Genomic DNA, 14,107 nt, shown 5'->3' on the forward strand with positions numbered 1-14,107 from the left:
CTGCTCTACCTGCCTTTAATTGACTACTTTGCCTTTGTGAATATTACTTTTCTGTAAAATAGGAATAATAATACCTGTTCATTTACTTCACAGCTTTCGAGGGAACAAATGGAGTTATTACATGCAACATAAATGAAGTTATGGAATCTCTGTTGTTATACATTAGTACCTGTCCCTTTTCTAAGCCATGATCTCTTACTAGCTCCCAAACATCAGAAGTACCCATCAGAACAGAGTCAAATAGAGGGATAAGGGGAGGTAGAGAAGGATAAGACCAAAAGGAAGTGCTCAGCTTCATAATAACCCCCAAAGACCTTTCCAACTTTGACATATTCTTTAAAATATGCTCAATGTTGCTTTCTACTGATAGATTACAGTAAGGATTTAGTATTAGATCACTTTTAGTTTTACTCTGCAGTTTTACAAAATAGGGGAAAAAATTTTCACAGATAATATGAAAACAACGAATAAGAAAAAAGATTACTGAAAAATATATTTATTTACAGTCATCAGCTAGCCTGTCCCAGGACCTTTCTCCACCCACAAAGATTAATATGATGATGTGCATGTCACTGCTGCTTTGTTTCCAGTGACAACCATAATCCTGTAGAATCAGCACATTATGAATTATATGATTGCTGAAATTACATAACACAAATGTACATTTTGTTAATAATATTCATTTTCCATTTACCTGAACCACATTCCACATTGTCCTGTGTTTGTGATCTTTTTCCCACTTACGCCATAGGCCCATCATTTGGCTCAACTTCATGATAATGTGCTCCTCCAAGGCAAGGGGCCTGGAGCTGTGGGCATCCAGTAATCAGGAACTCATCACATGCATGTCATAATAGTATTTCAACATAAAAGAATAATTTAGTATCTTTTTTTCTAAAGCAGAACAGAAAAGATTGGTGAAAAATCTGTTCAAAATACTTCAAAAATACTTTCAATACACCCATTATTGAATATAATTTTTCTAAAATGTGTGTCCAATTTAACTTTGGATCCATATCTGGGATTTTTTTTTTTAAAGTTTTTGTGTTTAACACACAGATTCTACCTTCATTAATACCTGGGTACCTTTTTGGCTGCATAAGCAATTAAATAGATGACTTTTAAGGGCCCCCATGTTGGTAAGTCGAACCTCACATGAGCCATTTTTCAGACTTTTACTTTTGTCTCTTCTGCTTGGGAGCTCATTCCCCAGAGCCAAGCAATCCCTAGTACACTCATGGACAGGCCAGTGCTTGAGGAGGAGGAGAATTTTATCCAGATCCAGTAAGAAAACAATCAGACCGAATCCGGCCGACGTTGCTATTGAACCATTTGGGCTTTACACATATAGCTGTGTGAATGTATTTGAGGCCCAATCTATGATTCTCTTCTGTGTTAGTCATAGTCTCCTGAATAAAAACTGCCAAGTACGCTGAAATTGAAGTTTGGCAGGTCCCTAGGTATGTTTGTATGATAAAAATCTGTCAATACCGTAGTAATAACATATTTCAAGAAATAACCTTTCTTGAAAACTTAGTTTGTACCAGGTACTATTTCATAAACTGTTTCATATGTATTATGTCACTTAATTCTCATAACAACCCTATATTTTTACTACTTTATAGAGGGAAAGCTGAGATAAAGAGAAGTTAAGCAACTTGTCCAAAGTTCTATATCTAGCAATAGTAGCACCAGAATTTAAACTCAGCAGCCAGAGTTCACACTCAATCTCTGTGCTGCGCCACTTCCCAACTAGCTCATCTCTTGTAGAGCCTGTGAAGGTAGCCTCTCTGGTAAGTCTCAAGTTCTTCTCCTCACCTCTGTCACCCCTAGATAGAAAGTGAAATGATGTCCTAGTTACAGTTTTTTTCTCCTTCTTCTTCTCTTCCTTCTCTTCCTCCTACTCCTCCTCTTCCCATCAAACAGCGCATTAACGTAAAGGAACATGAACAAACTTCACTACCATGAGTGATTTGGGAGAATATATGCTATCTCACTGAGACTTCATTTGATAACAAGTTAACAAAACTCTGCTGAAGCTAGTTTAAGCTAAGGAGGGATTTATGGGAAGATGTAGCATTATCTTATGGCACCCAAGAGCAAAAATAGGCCTCAAGAGGGACTAAAAGCAAGAACAAGAAAATCAGAAGATGTTATCACTCCCTTTTTAGATTTACATCTTAAATGTCCATGGAGGAGAAAGAGAAACTCCCCTATTCCCCACAGGGTAAGAAGTTCCCCGAAATCAAGGATGTGTGCTAGAGAACTATTCTTTAAAAAGCATTCTTTCTATATTTCATCATTTGAAGGGAAATAAAGAGCACAAAGCCTAGTAGGTTTTATGGATTTAAAATAGTAACTAAACAGTCCCTTTCAGCTACTCCCTGCTTTCTAGTCCCTCCACAAGCCCCAATGCTGCCATTTTGTTTTTTTTTTTTTTCTCACTTCATCAATCTCAAATTAGGCCTTTGTAACCCTCTAACATCCAGAAGATAAAACCCTTGATTTTACCCCATCTCTTTTTTTCAGGTGCCTTTAAAGGACTTGGTGCACTTGTCTTTTCAGTTGACTATCATGAACCTTTCTAGTTTCAATCCCTAATATTCATCCTGTCCCTTTACCTTCTCAGATTATTTTATACAGTCTCTGACTTCCTTTTTTCCTTCTCTACCCTTCCTTTTCCCAGTAAACACCTAATGACTCTTCATATTTCTAAGGGAGTCCCCACACCTTTTTCCTATTAGATGAAGTCTAAATTCTTAAGCATGAGGGCCCTCTAAAATCATGTCTTACCCCACCTATCCCAGTTGTTGCAAATCAAGTCCTTCACTCTACATAGTTTATTTTCCTTACTGATCTAGAAACACAACAGACTTCATCAGACGCTGACCCTCTTGCTTATGAGGCCTTTTCCCATTCCTTTCCACCTGTAAAAATCCAGCCCATTTCCAAAGACATAAGTAACTTAAGTTATATTCCCGCTAAAGAGTCTTATGTGATCTCTCCAACATTTCGGGTCCTATCCTGGCTTGTGTGGAATTTCGTAGGACATATAGCTTTTAATCCTAAATCTAGTATATTCCTAGGCAAACTGGGATGGTTAGAAAGCCTACCAACACCTCAGTATTCCTCCTTATTATATTGCCTTTTGAGATAGAGCAAAAAGCCCTGTGAAAATACTGATAGCCACTACTTCCGCACTCGTAATTCTTTCTCCACAATGAGAGTTATCCATTGGGCAGAGACCCTTTTGATTCCGAGTTAATACGAAATATATGCTATACTCAATGAATTCTGTGGTCTAGTTTTAAGTTGTGTATTTTCCTTGTGTATTAATGTGTTTGTCTTTATTTTCTTCCAGCCCAGATGACTTACTTAATGCCTTGAATGAGGGTATCAGTCGTGCGGATGTCATCATCACATCAGGGGGTGTGTCCATGGGGGAAAAGGTATGAAAAAATGGGGCTCATGAAAACTTAGCCACTGTAGTGTCTTGTATACAGTTATTAGCTGCGATCTGGTAAACATCTGATATCCATAACCAGGCCCCCACAGAGCTGAAAATCTATGGGGCTTCAGAAATTTCTGGCATTCTAAAAAGGATGTAGTGTGGGTAGATCAGAAAAAACTCGGGAACAGCATATAGAATCCCACAACTTGCAGAATGGTTTTGATCCCCCTAAAGATTTCTGGCTTTTTGCTCACTCAACTTTACTACATTAGGACTTACTTTATATGTACTATATACCCCAACCTTAGGCTCCAAAATCCTTCCTTCTACTGAAGAAATTTAAAGATGAACTCCCCCACTACATATTCCAAACCTGATAAAGAACCCTGAGCTCCCCACAGAAGAGAAAGAGATTAGGTAGCCCTTTTCCCTTCTTGACTATAATCATAATCATAATCATAATGACAATAAAATACAAATATATGTAAATACATAGGATTTTATAAGACTAAGTATATTTGCATGTGGTATATGCTGAGTCCTATATAAAGCACAATTTGAATATCTCAGGATCACTAAGTCTGTATATCTAAACGAAATGTATCGGTTCATGATAATTAGTAGGTCCATTGAATAGTATTATAAAAGCAAAATATTCTTTATTACCTTATGTTTTGGCTCAATAATATTTTAGATTACAGAATGTTCTGCCAGCCTATAATCCCTTTCCATGTCTTCTTTTATCTTATATTAATGAGTAAACTGAAAATTATAAAAAGATTATAATAGTAATTTTTACTAAAATTCATATTTTCCAAGAGCTTAACTTATTTTTAGCTAAATTTTATGAATATGACTGTTCTTGGTCTCTGCACTCTCTAGGTAGAAAACTGCCTAAATCTATAACCTGACTCTTTGAGAACAAATGTTGGAATTCAGTAGCCTGGACAGAGAATGCCTGCCTTCCATTCACAACTTTTGTTTCAGAGTGTTTAAGTGCTTCAGCTGCCAAAACCTTAGAGGAAAAAGAGAGAATCTCAGTCCAAGACTACTATCTCAAATTACATCCAGGAGTGAAGATATTAAAGTAGGCAGGTAGTCTCCTAGAAGCCTTTAATCCCAGAGGGAGCAAATTGCTGCAGACCTCTCCTGAGATCACAAAGGCTAGGGGCTGAGCTCTGCAGCGTGATAGATCTATAAGAAATAATTTGCAACACGTCTGCTTTCATTACCATCAAACTGCCTGTGGTGTTCTAAGTATCACTAGAGCAAACCTTGAAATTAAGAGTACTTAAATTTGTTATTTCCAGGGAGTGTGTCATGTATAATTTATCTTGATTTCTCATGAACTTAATCGTGGGACAATACCTATTTTACGAACCTAAAATTTGTTTTTTCTAATACTTCTGAAGAGGCAATGAGCTTATAATATACATAGGTGTGGCAATTATGGCTCAACTGTGGTAAGGACAAAACACTTCCCAAACTTAACCTTCTTTATTAGTGCTAACAAAGATGTCATTCATCCTGGGGATTTGCTCACAAGTAAATAGAGCCAATATAGTAAAGCACGTTGGTTTTCTTTATTTCACTGACTGTGTGGCAAGGTACACTGAACCTTAAATTTACTAAGAAGGAGATTTTAGGAACTGGGCATCCCAAAGTATTCCATAGGAGCTAATAATTGTCTTTTCTACCTCCTTCAGTGGGAATGAAATGAAAGGGAAAGAAAGAGATAAAGCATGCATGCGGCACACTCCTGCCAACCTTCAAGTTCTAGTCCCCAAAAATATTCCAGTGTACCTTAGTACCAGAAAGAGAGAGGGAGGGAGGGAAGGAGGGAAGGAGGGAGGGAGGGAGGGAGGAAGGGAGGGAGGGAGGGAGGGAGGGAAGGAAGGAAGGAAGGAAGGAAGGAAGGAAGGAAGGAAGGAAGGAAGGAAGGAAGGAAGGAAGGAAGGAAGGAAAAAGGAAAGAAGGAAGGAAAAAAGGAAAGAAGGAAGGAAAAAGCATAAGAGATAGAACATCTGCTTCAGCCCAAGAGCTGAGCCTGAAAAACAGTCACTGAAAAGACAGGGAGGTCAAGGAAAGATCTAGAAGCATTAAGTAGTGGGCATGAATCTTAAGTGCAGAAACTCAAGTATGCAAATAATTTATTTATTTGTTTCAAATTAAATCCTACTATGAGCACCTATGTACAGAGCTGGCAGAAAATTTTATTTAAGCCACTACTGGGGCTCACTCCCTTTAAGAATTATACCAAGGAACTGTGAGGGACTTAAGAGGTAACAGAGCATCAGTGAGACCTATCTGGTCACCAGTCTGCACTGGACACATCTAAAGTATCCTTATAGTGCTAGTAGATGTCAGGTCTTTGCTCCTTTGGGCTACACTAGCAGCACTGGGATCATGGGGAGGCCAGGAGCCTAGGCAAGGGGGAGGGATCATGCTTGTGGGACTCATAGACCTCTATTCTCTTCTCAGCCAAAAAAAAAAGACTCATCCACAGTTAAGCTTCCCTCAAAATCTCTCCACATCTACACCTCCCCGCTGCCCTTTAGACTTTTCAAAGAGTTTTCATTTTTATAAAATGCCAAAAGTTTAAGGTAGACAATAACAGCTTTTTGCTCTGAAAACTAAAGAATTATATGCATAACTATAAGTTTTCTAGAACCTGCAGAATTATAAAATAGCTCAAAAACAATGAAAGGTGCAGATAACCAAGTCTAAGTGCAGATAACACTTAGACTGGACACCCAGTAATTTGTTTTAGCCTTTTTAAGAGTCTCTTAATTTTACCTGAGAGTATCTCCCCCACCTCATATGATCAAAATAATCACAAAGATAATTATTGATCAGAAAAAAAAAAGACTGGTCTCATAGGCCTGCCTTGATTATTTAGAAGCAAGAGTGTTAATTAACCATCTAGAGTTATACAGCAATACAATATTAAAATTAATCAACAATATTCCAAACAAGTAAATCTATAAAATTTTCCTTATCATTTCATTCACTCTGTGTCATTCTAGTTATGCTAGATCTTGGGTTAGCAATCTGTTTTCATGAAACCATCTGCTTTCATTCTAAAGAGTCCTAGGATTCTTTACACAATCCACTGGTGCTGTATAAAACTTATCTAAGCTATATCACTTCAGAAGCCTGTACCCAAGAGACTATTCTTTTTCATGTGTCAATAGGTCAAAGTACCCTTGACAGTCCTCCCAAGTGCTCTGAATCTGTCTTTGTTGTAGACACAAATTATTGACTGTAGCTTATAGCCGAGCCTTCATACATGCATCAGAGTAAAACTGAAACTTTCCATAAATGACAGACACTTAATAAGTTGTGCTTAATTTATTACCATAATCAATACTGTACTATCAGAATAGAACATAAGTAAAATTCTCAATTGAGATATATTATGTAACTATATCATAAAAGTTTTTATCAGTGTTTTCCCTGATTGTGAAAACATATTATTGACAGCAAGGGCATTGTCAAATCTCTGGACATGTTCCATAAAGTATATAATTTCTGAAATATTATTTTAGTAATATTTTACCTATACACGACTAACCTTAGGGCACACTGAGTATCTCTTCTCAGATATGACAGCAACACTTACAATGGTAACACATCAAACAAACCTAATTATTTCTAACATTTCTTCTTATAAGATGAAAGAAAAAATCTTTAGGATTTTCTAGAGACACTCTAGGAAATTTCAAAGATAGTTTTAGTTTTAAGTATAAAAGATGTTCTGAAATTTATTTTTTTCTAAATTTAGAGTTGATCTATAGAAGGTAAAATCAAAAGAGTTGTCAAAAAGGATTGGGTACCTGATTAAGATAGGATCACGGCTATTGGAGAAACAGTACTTGGATTCTTAATTTTTCAAAGCAACAATAAAATATTTGAAAATAAGCATAGACGGTTACATGATTTTAAATAATCTTGGCTCATTCATAAATGAATAAACTTTATTCTTTGCTTTTTTATGCCTTAAATAATCAAAGACAAAATTAGGCAAACATAAAGCAGAAAAAGACAGATTACACAAAAAGAATAGGCTTTCACATCTTAAGGAAAGTATTAATCAGCAAACCTGAGTGAAATTGCTATAATTTTAATATATTCCTCAACTTCATTTCAAACAGCTATTATAAACCAAGTAATTTCTGAACTCTTGTCCTTTTTAATGCTCTTTTATATTTAAACAAACTTAACACTTTAGAACAAAGAGTGGTCCCCAGACTCCTGAGGGTTCCAGAGATCCAAGTGGGTCTGTAAGGTCACAACTATTTTCCTATTAAAACTGAGACTTTATTTGGCTTTTTATTCTCCTCTCATGAGTGTACAGTGAGTTTTTCCAATGCCTATATGACATGTGATAACTCATCAGACTAATGGAAGAACACACATAATTATACTTATCTGTCATTATTGCTCATAGCATAATTGTCATTACTCATATTCATTATAACATTTAAGGAAAAACTAATTTCTATTTCACAGCAAAAACAGGGGATGTAGATCACTGAGAAATCATATGTAAGCATTTTAGGAGACAAACAAAGTTCATAACACACAGAATACAACTTTCTACAGCCACACACATCTTTTGTACCTTCTTAATGTAGCAAAGGTGAAGAAACACATTCATTAATGTGACCCAAAGATATAGCCTCTCTATATCATATTTTAAAAAAGAATCCAAATATATCGTCTGAAAAACAAAAATATATTTACTTAAAATCGTGATTAGTAAGCCATAATTCAGTGTTCTATCTCACTTAGAAGTCATCTAGATATATGATGATTATTTATTAATTACTTGAATATCAGTTCAATATTTTAAGTTATTTTCAAGCTGACATACAATCAACATAATTATTATTGAAATTAAATGTTTGTTATATGCAAAGCAATCTACAGATTCAATGCAATCCCTCTCAAAAATCCAATGGTATACTTCACAGAAATTGAACAAATAATTCTAAACTTACATGGAACCACAAAAGATCTCCAACAGCAAAAGGAATCCTTAGAAAGAAAACTAAAGCTGGAGGTATCATGCTCCCTGACTTAAAACTATACTAATTAAAGTAGTATGTATAGCATTGGCCCAAAAACAGACACACAGAGCAAAGAAACAGAATTGAGATCCCAGAAATAAATCCACACAGATATGGATAATTAATCTACAACAAAGGAGCCAAGAACATACCATGGAGAAAGGACAGTCTCTTCAATACATGGTATTGGGAAAACCAGACAGCTGCATGCAAGAGAATGAAAATAGACCACTATCTTATACCATACACAAAAATTAATGAATTAAAGATTTGAACATGAGACTTGAAACCATAAAATTCCTAGAAGAAAACATAAGCAGTAAGCTCCTTGACATTAGTCTTGGTGATGTTTTTGTGATCTGACTCCAAAGGCAAAGGAACAAAAGCAAAAATAAACATGGCACTACATCAAACTAAAAAGCTTCTGCACAGCTAAGGAACCCATCATCAAAACAAAAGGCAACCTGCTAAATGAAAGAAGATATGTGTAAACCATATATCCAATAAGGGGTTAATATGCAAAATATATAAAGAACTAATACAACTCAACAAAAAAAAAATCTGATTTTAAGATGGGCAGAGGATTTGAACAGACATTTTTCCAAAGAAGATGTACAGAGAACCAATTGACACATGAAAAAATGTTCAACACCACTAAATATTAGGGAAATGCAAATCAAAACCACATGAGATATCACTTCACATTTGTTAGAATAGCTGTTATCAAAAAAGCCAGAAATAGCAAATATTGGAGAGGATGTGGAGAAAAGGGAACCCTTGTGCACTCTTGGTAGACATGTAAACTGATGCAGCAATTGTAGAAAATAATATAGAGATTCCTCAAAAAATTAAGAATAGAACTACAATATGACTCGGCTATTGCACTTGGGTATCTATCTGGAAAATACAAAAACATTAATTCAAAAAGATATGTGGTCTATATACAATAGAATATTTCTCAGCAATAAACAGAATGAAGTTTTACCATTTGTGACAATATGGATAGACCTAGAGGGTATTATGCTAAGTGAAATAAGTCAGACAGAGAAAGACAAATGCCATGTGATTTGTTTTAAATATGGAATCTTAAGGAACGAAATAAAACAAAACAAAAACAAACTCATAGATACAGAGAACAAACTGCTTATTTGCCAAGTGAGGGTGGGATTAGGGGTCTGGGTGGAAAAAAGTGAAGGGATTAAGAAATATAAATTGGCAGTTACAAAATAGTCACAGGAATATAAAGTACAGGACTGAGAATATAGTCAATAATATCGTAATGACTGTGAATAGCGTCAGAGGGATACTAGACTTATTGAGGTGATCACTTTTTAAGTTATATAAATTCCTAACCATTATGCTGTATACCTGAAATTAATATAATATTGAACGTCAAAAATATATATATATATATATATATATATATATATATGTTCATCACAGCACTATTCGCAATAGCCAGTATATGGAAACATTGATGAATGAATGGATAAACAGGATGTGATGTGTGTTCACACACTAGTGGAATACTAAGCAATAAAAAAGAATAAAATCTTGCCATTTGCAACAATATGGATGGACCCTGAGGGTATTATTATGCGAAGTGAAATTAGATAAAGACAAATACTATACGATTTCACTTATATGTGAAATCTAAAAGAACTAAAACAAACAAAATTAAACAAACTCATAGATATAGAGAACATATTGGTGGTTACCAGAGGGGAAGGATGTTAGGGTGTAGGCAGAATGGGTGAAGGGTCTCACAGACTCTACAGTCAATAAAAGATGTATATCAGACAATCAATCATAGTACAACCTAAGTGTGTGGGTGTCTGAAAGGCCTGGAAACTTCTGATTCTGCTATGATGTAATGGCTTATTTGGATCAATCCTCCCACCAAGAATAACTATAAAAGTTATATTAAATGTTTTTTAATTTCTTAAGGAAGAAAATGAAAAAAAAATGTTATCTGGAGGGAACAACTAAGAAAGCCATGATTCAAGGCACCAAGATCTCAGAGAAAAGCGAACCACAGAGAATTAAAACTGAAATTCTTCACCATGTTTTTCTACTAGGCATTTACCAATTCCTAAGCCAGGGGGACAGGAGAAGTGTAATGGTACAGGAGGTCAAGAAGCCAAGGACAAAAGAGTAGCTAAGAGGCTAAGAAAGTAAACAGAATTTTCCACAGTCAGAAGTTCAAAGCCTGCCGTGGAGGAGAGGCCCTGGCAAATATCTCAGTCTTTCCGTTTAAACCCTCGAAGGGTTGTGCTCTAGGAATAAGGACAAACTGGAAATAAACCAGCCTTTACAAAGACTGAAATCCAGCCTCAAATTAGCTCAACCTTTGATTAGATCAAGGGGGTCTCAGTTTTCCTTAACCTCAGAAGGAATTAAATCCTTTCCAGGGGAACATATCATCATATGGAGCCTCTTCAATTTTTTTTCATACATAAAGTTTGGGCTTCAGTTTTAAAAATACCAGACATGCCACAGATAGAACAAAAAAAAAAAAAACAACAACTAAGAAACAAGATAGAACAACCCTTACAATGATGGACTTTAAAAGAATTCTAATTAATGTTTAAGAAAAAGAAATGACAAAGTGAAGACTTTCACTAGAAAACTAGAATCTATTCATAAGAATCAAATGAAAATTTTAGAAAAGGGATGGAAAATATGGGAAAAAAGCATAAAAGACATGTAGGATATAGTGAAAGATCTAACATATTTGTAATTGGAATCTCAGAAGGAAAGGAGAAAAAGTAAACAAGCAATATTTAAGAAATATTGGCAGAGAGTTTTCCAAAACCAGTAAAAAACATCAAGTCAGAAATTCAAGGAGCTCCGCTTATTTCAAGTAGGATAAATACAAAGAAACCATACGTATTTAATTATAGTAAAACTATTGAAAGCCAATGAAAATGAGAAAACCATATCAGGACACATCACCTTCAAAGGACCAACAATAAAACTAACAGAAATGATTTAAACAGAAATGATAGAGCTCAATAAACACTAGAATGACATTAGTAAAGTGCTGAAAGAAAATAACTGCTGATGTGGAACTATGTATCCTGCAAAAATTTCCTTCAAAAATTACAATAAGGAAATTTTTAGCCAAACAAAAACTGAGCAGACCTATACTGAAGGGAGTTTATTAGGCAAAAATAATATGGACTCATGAAAAGACTAAAGAGCAAAAAGAAGTTTAATATGTGGGCAAATGTAAATGAGTATTGATGGCATAAAACAATGCCTCGTGAGTTTTAAAATATGTATAAATATTATATGTTATATTAAGTATATAAATAAAAGCATATATCATCTTTATAGTGTATATAGAAAGATATATGGCTAAAGATATAATAGTTAAAATATATACATATTCGTACATACATACTTAAAATGTATATAGAATTTGTGGTACATTAGGGCACCAAAAAAAAGCAGAGAGAAATAAATGGAGTTAACATGTTTTAAGTTTCTTGAATTGTCTGGGAAGCGATAAAAATACCAAAGTATGGTAGACTGTGATAAATCAAGAATGCATGTTCTAATCTCTAAAATAGCTACTAAAAGTAATAATAAAAGAATGTGTAACTAACAAGCTAATAGAAGAGAAAGAAATAAAAATAACAAAAAAATAACATTTCTAAATTTATGGCATCTAATAATATACCCTAAAAATAAACAAATAAAAAATCAAGCTATCATCCAACCCCAGGAATTCGATGGAGGCTGAGATGATGACTGAGACTGAGATAAGGGTGGAGAAGAGGAGGATAGAAAGAAGTATTCCACACAAAAGGAAGAATATTTCAAAAGACTGGAGACAAGAAAGGTTTAAAAACTTAAAGCAACATAATCTTGCTGAGAGGGAAAAGAAGAGAGGGAGATTCAGGAATGCAGCCTGATGGGAAAAGGATTGCCTGATGAGAGTAATGCTTGGTAAAAGGGGGCTAGAAAATACAATCCTAGATTTGATGCTAAAAAGATGAGACTTTTTCCTGGAAACCAGGAAGTACTTGAAATATTATATAGTGACTTGATCAGATTTGTTTTTAGAAAGTCTTTCCTACTACTGTGGAGGGAATGAATTGGAGGAGGGCAGAACTATTGGCAGAGAGGCCTATTTCAGTTATCCAGGTGAGAAGATGTTGGCTAAAACTGGAGAGATAGAGAGAAAGGAACCAATTTTTTTAAAATAGAGTGTCCCATAGCTTGTGAAATATTTAAAATTTTAGTAGGTGACTAAACTCACTCTTAGACTAGTGAACAAGAAACTCAATATTAACCCAAGAGATTGAAAAATTTTAAGGACTGAAACTTTTTTCCTTTCTGTCTGTAAAACCAACCACAGGGCAGTGTTGCCTTTCATTTCAAAATCAAATCCACAATGAGATCATCTCACACCTGTTAGAATGGCTATAATCAACAGGACAAGTAATAACAAATGTTGAGAGGATGTGGAGGAAAAGGAACCCTCATACACTGCTGTTTGAACTGCAAATTGGTACAGCCACTATGGAAAACAGTAAGGAGGTTCCTCAAAAAACTAAGAATTGATCTACCATATGATCCAGCAATCCCTCTACTGGATATTTACCCCAAAGACTTGATAACCCATATCCGAAAAGATATTTGCACACTGATGTTCATGGCAGCATTATTCACAGTGGCCAGGACATGGAAGCAACCAAAGTATCCTACAATAGATTATTGGCTAAAGAAGCGGTGGTACACATATACAATGAAATATTACTCAGCCATAAGAAGAGATGAAGTACTGCCATTTGCGACAACATGGATGGACCTCGAGATAATCACGCTAAGCAAAATAAGCCAGACAGAAAAAGTAGAAAATCATATAATATCATTTACATGTGGGATGTAAACCTAAAAGCAACAAATGAACAGGACAAACAAACAGAGACTGATGGACATGGACAATGGACTAGGGGTTACCAGAGGGTAGAGGGTAGGGGAGGAGTGGGGAGGTAGATAAAGGGAGTCAAATATAGGGTGGTAGGGGGTGAGTGAAGTGGGTAAAGAGGATCAAATATATGGTAAACGAAGGAAACTGGATTTGGGATAGTAAACACACAATAAAATATACAGGTGCCAAATTATAATGTTCACCTGAAAATTATAGAATTGTATTAACCAAAGTCACCCCAATAAATAATTTGAAAAAAATCACGGTCTGCAAATCACTATTTTCCAAATGAAGAATTAAAATAATAATTTAATATATATATTAACATGGTATAATACTTTTTCTAAGACTTTTAGAAAAGTTTGGTATTTCTAAAGTTTGATAGCTCTGTTTTATTCTTTTTGTTTAAAAAATAACTAAAAAAGAAATACATTAATTCTAAAAAAAAAAAAGGTAAAAATAAGTAAGTAAATAAATAATTTTTTTAAGAAAAGATTATGCTTGTCAGATCGCTCTGGGTCGGTCATAACCTTAGGTTGGTTGTGTTTTTGTTAGCACAGTATAAAGTTAGAGCAATTACACTTTCCTGACTTTCTGTTTAGAACTCCATGCTTATTTTTTATTTTTGTTGGCTTGTTTAGA

The 14,107-nt window shown here is 34.9% G+C and overlaps 1 protein-coding gene across 29 annotated transcripts in view; it reads left to right on the forward strand.

Annotated features, from left to right (window-relative positions):
- Positions 1-14,107, forward strand: part of GPHN (gephyrin) — a 399,765-nt gene that overhangs the window by 366,608 nt on the left and 19,050 nt on the right. For all 29 annotated transcript variants that reach the window (XM_016131243.2, XM_036238699.1, XM_016131241.2 and 26 more), the window contains one exon: positions 3,362-3,449. In XM_016131243.2, coding sequence (XP_015986729.1) covers positions 3,362-3,449 — 88 coding nt within the window. The remainder of the gene's footprint in view (positions 1-3,361; positions 3,450-14,107) is intronic.

This window comes from Rousettus aegyptiacus, unplaced genomic scaffold, assembly GCF_014176215.1.
Source record: "Rousettus aegyptiacus isolate mRouAeg1 unplaced genomic scaffold, mRouAeg1.p scaffold_m13_p_3, whole genome shotgun sequence".
NCBI lineage: Eukaryota > Metazoa > Chordata > Mammalia > Chiroptera > Pteropodidae > Rousettus > Rousettus aegyptiacus.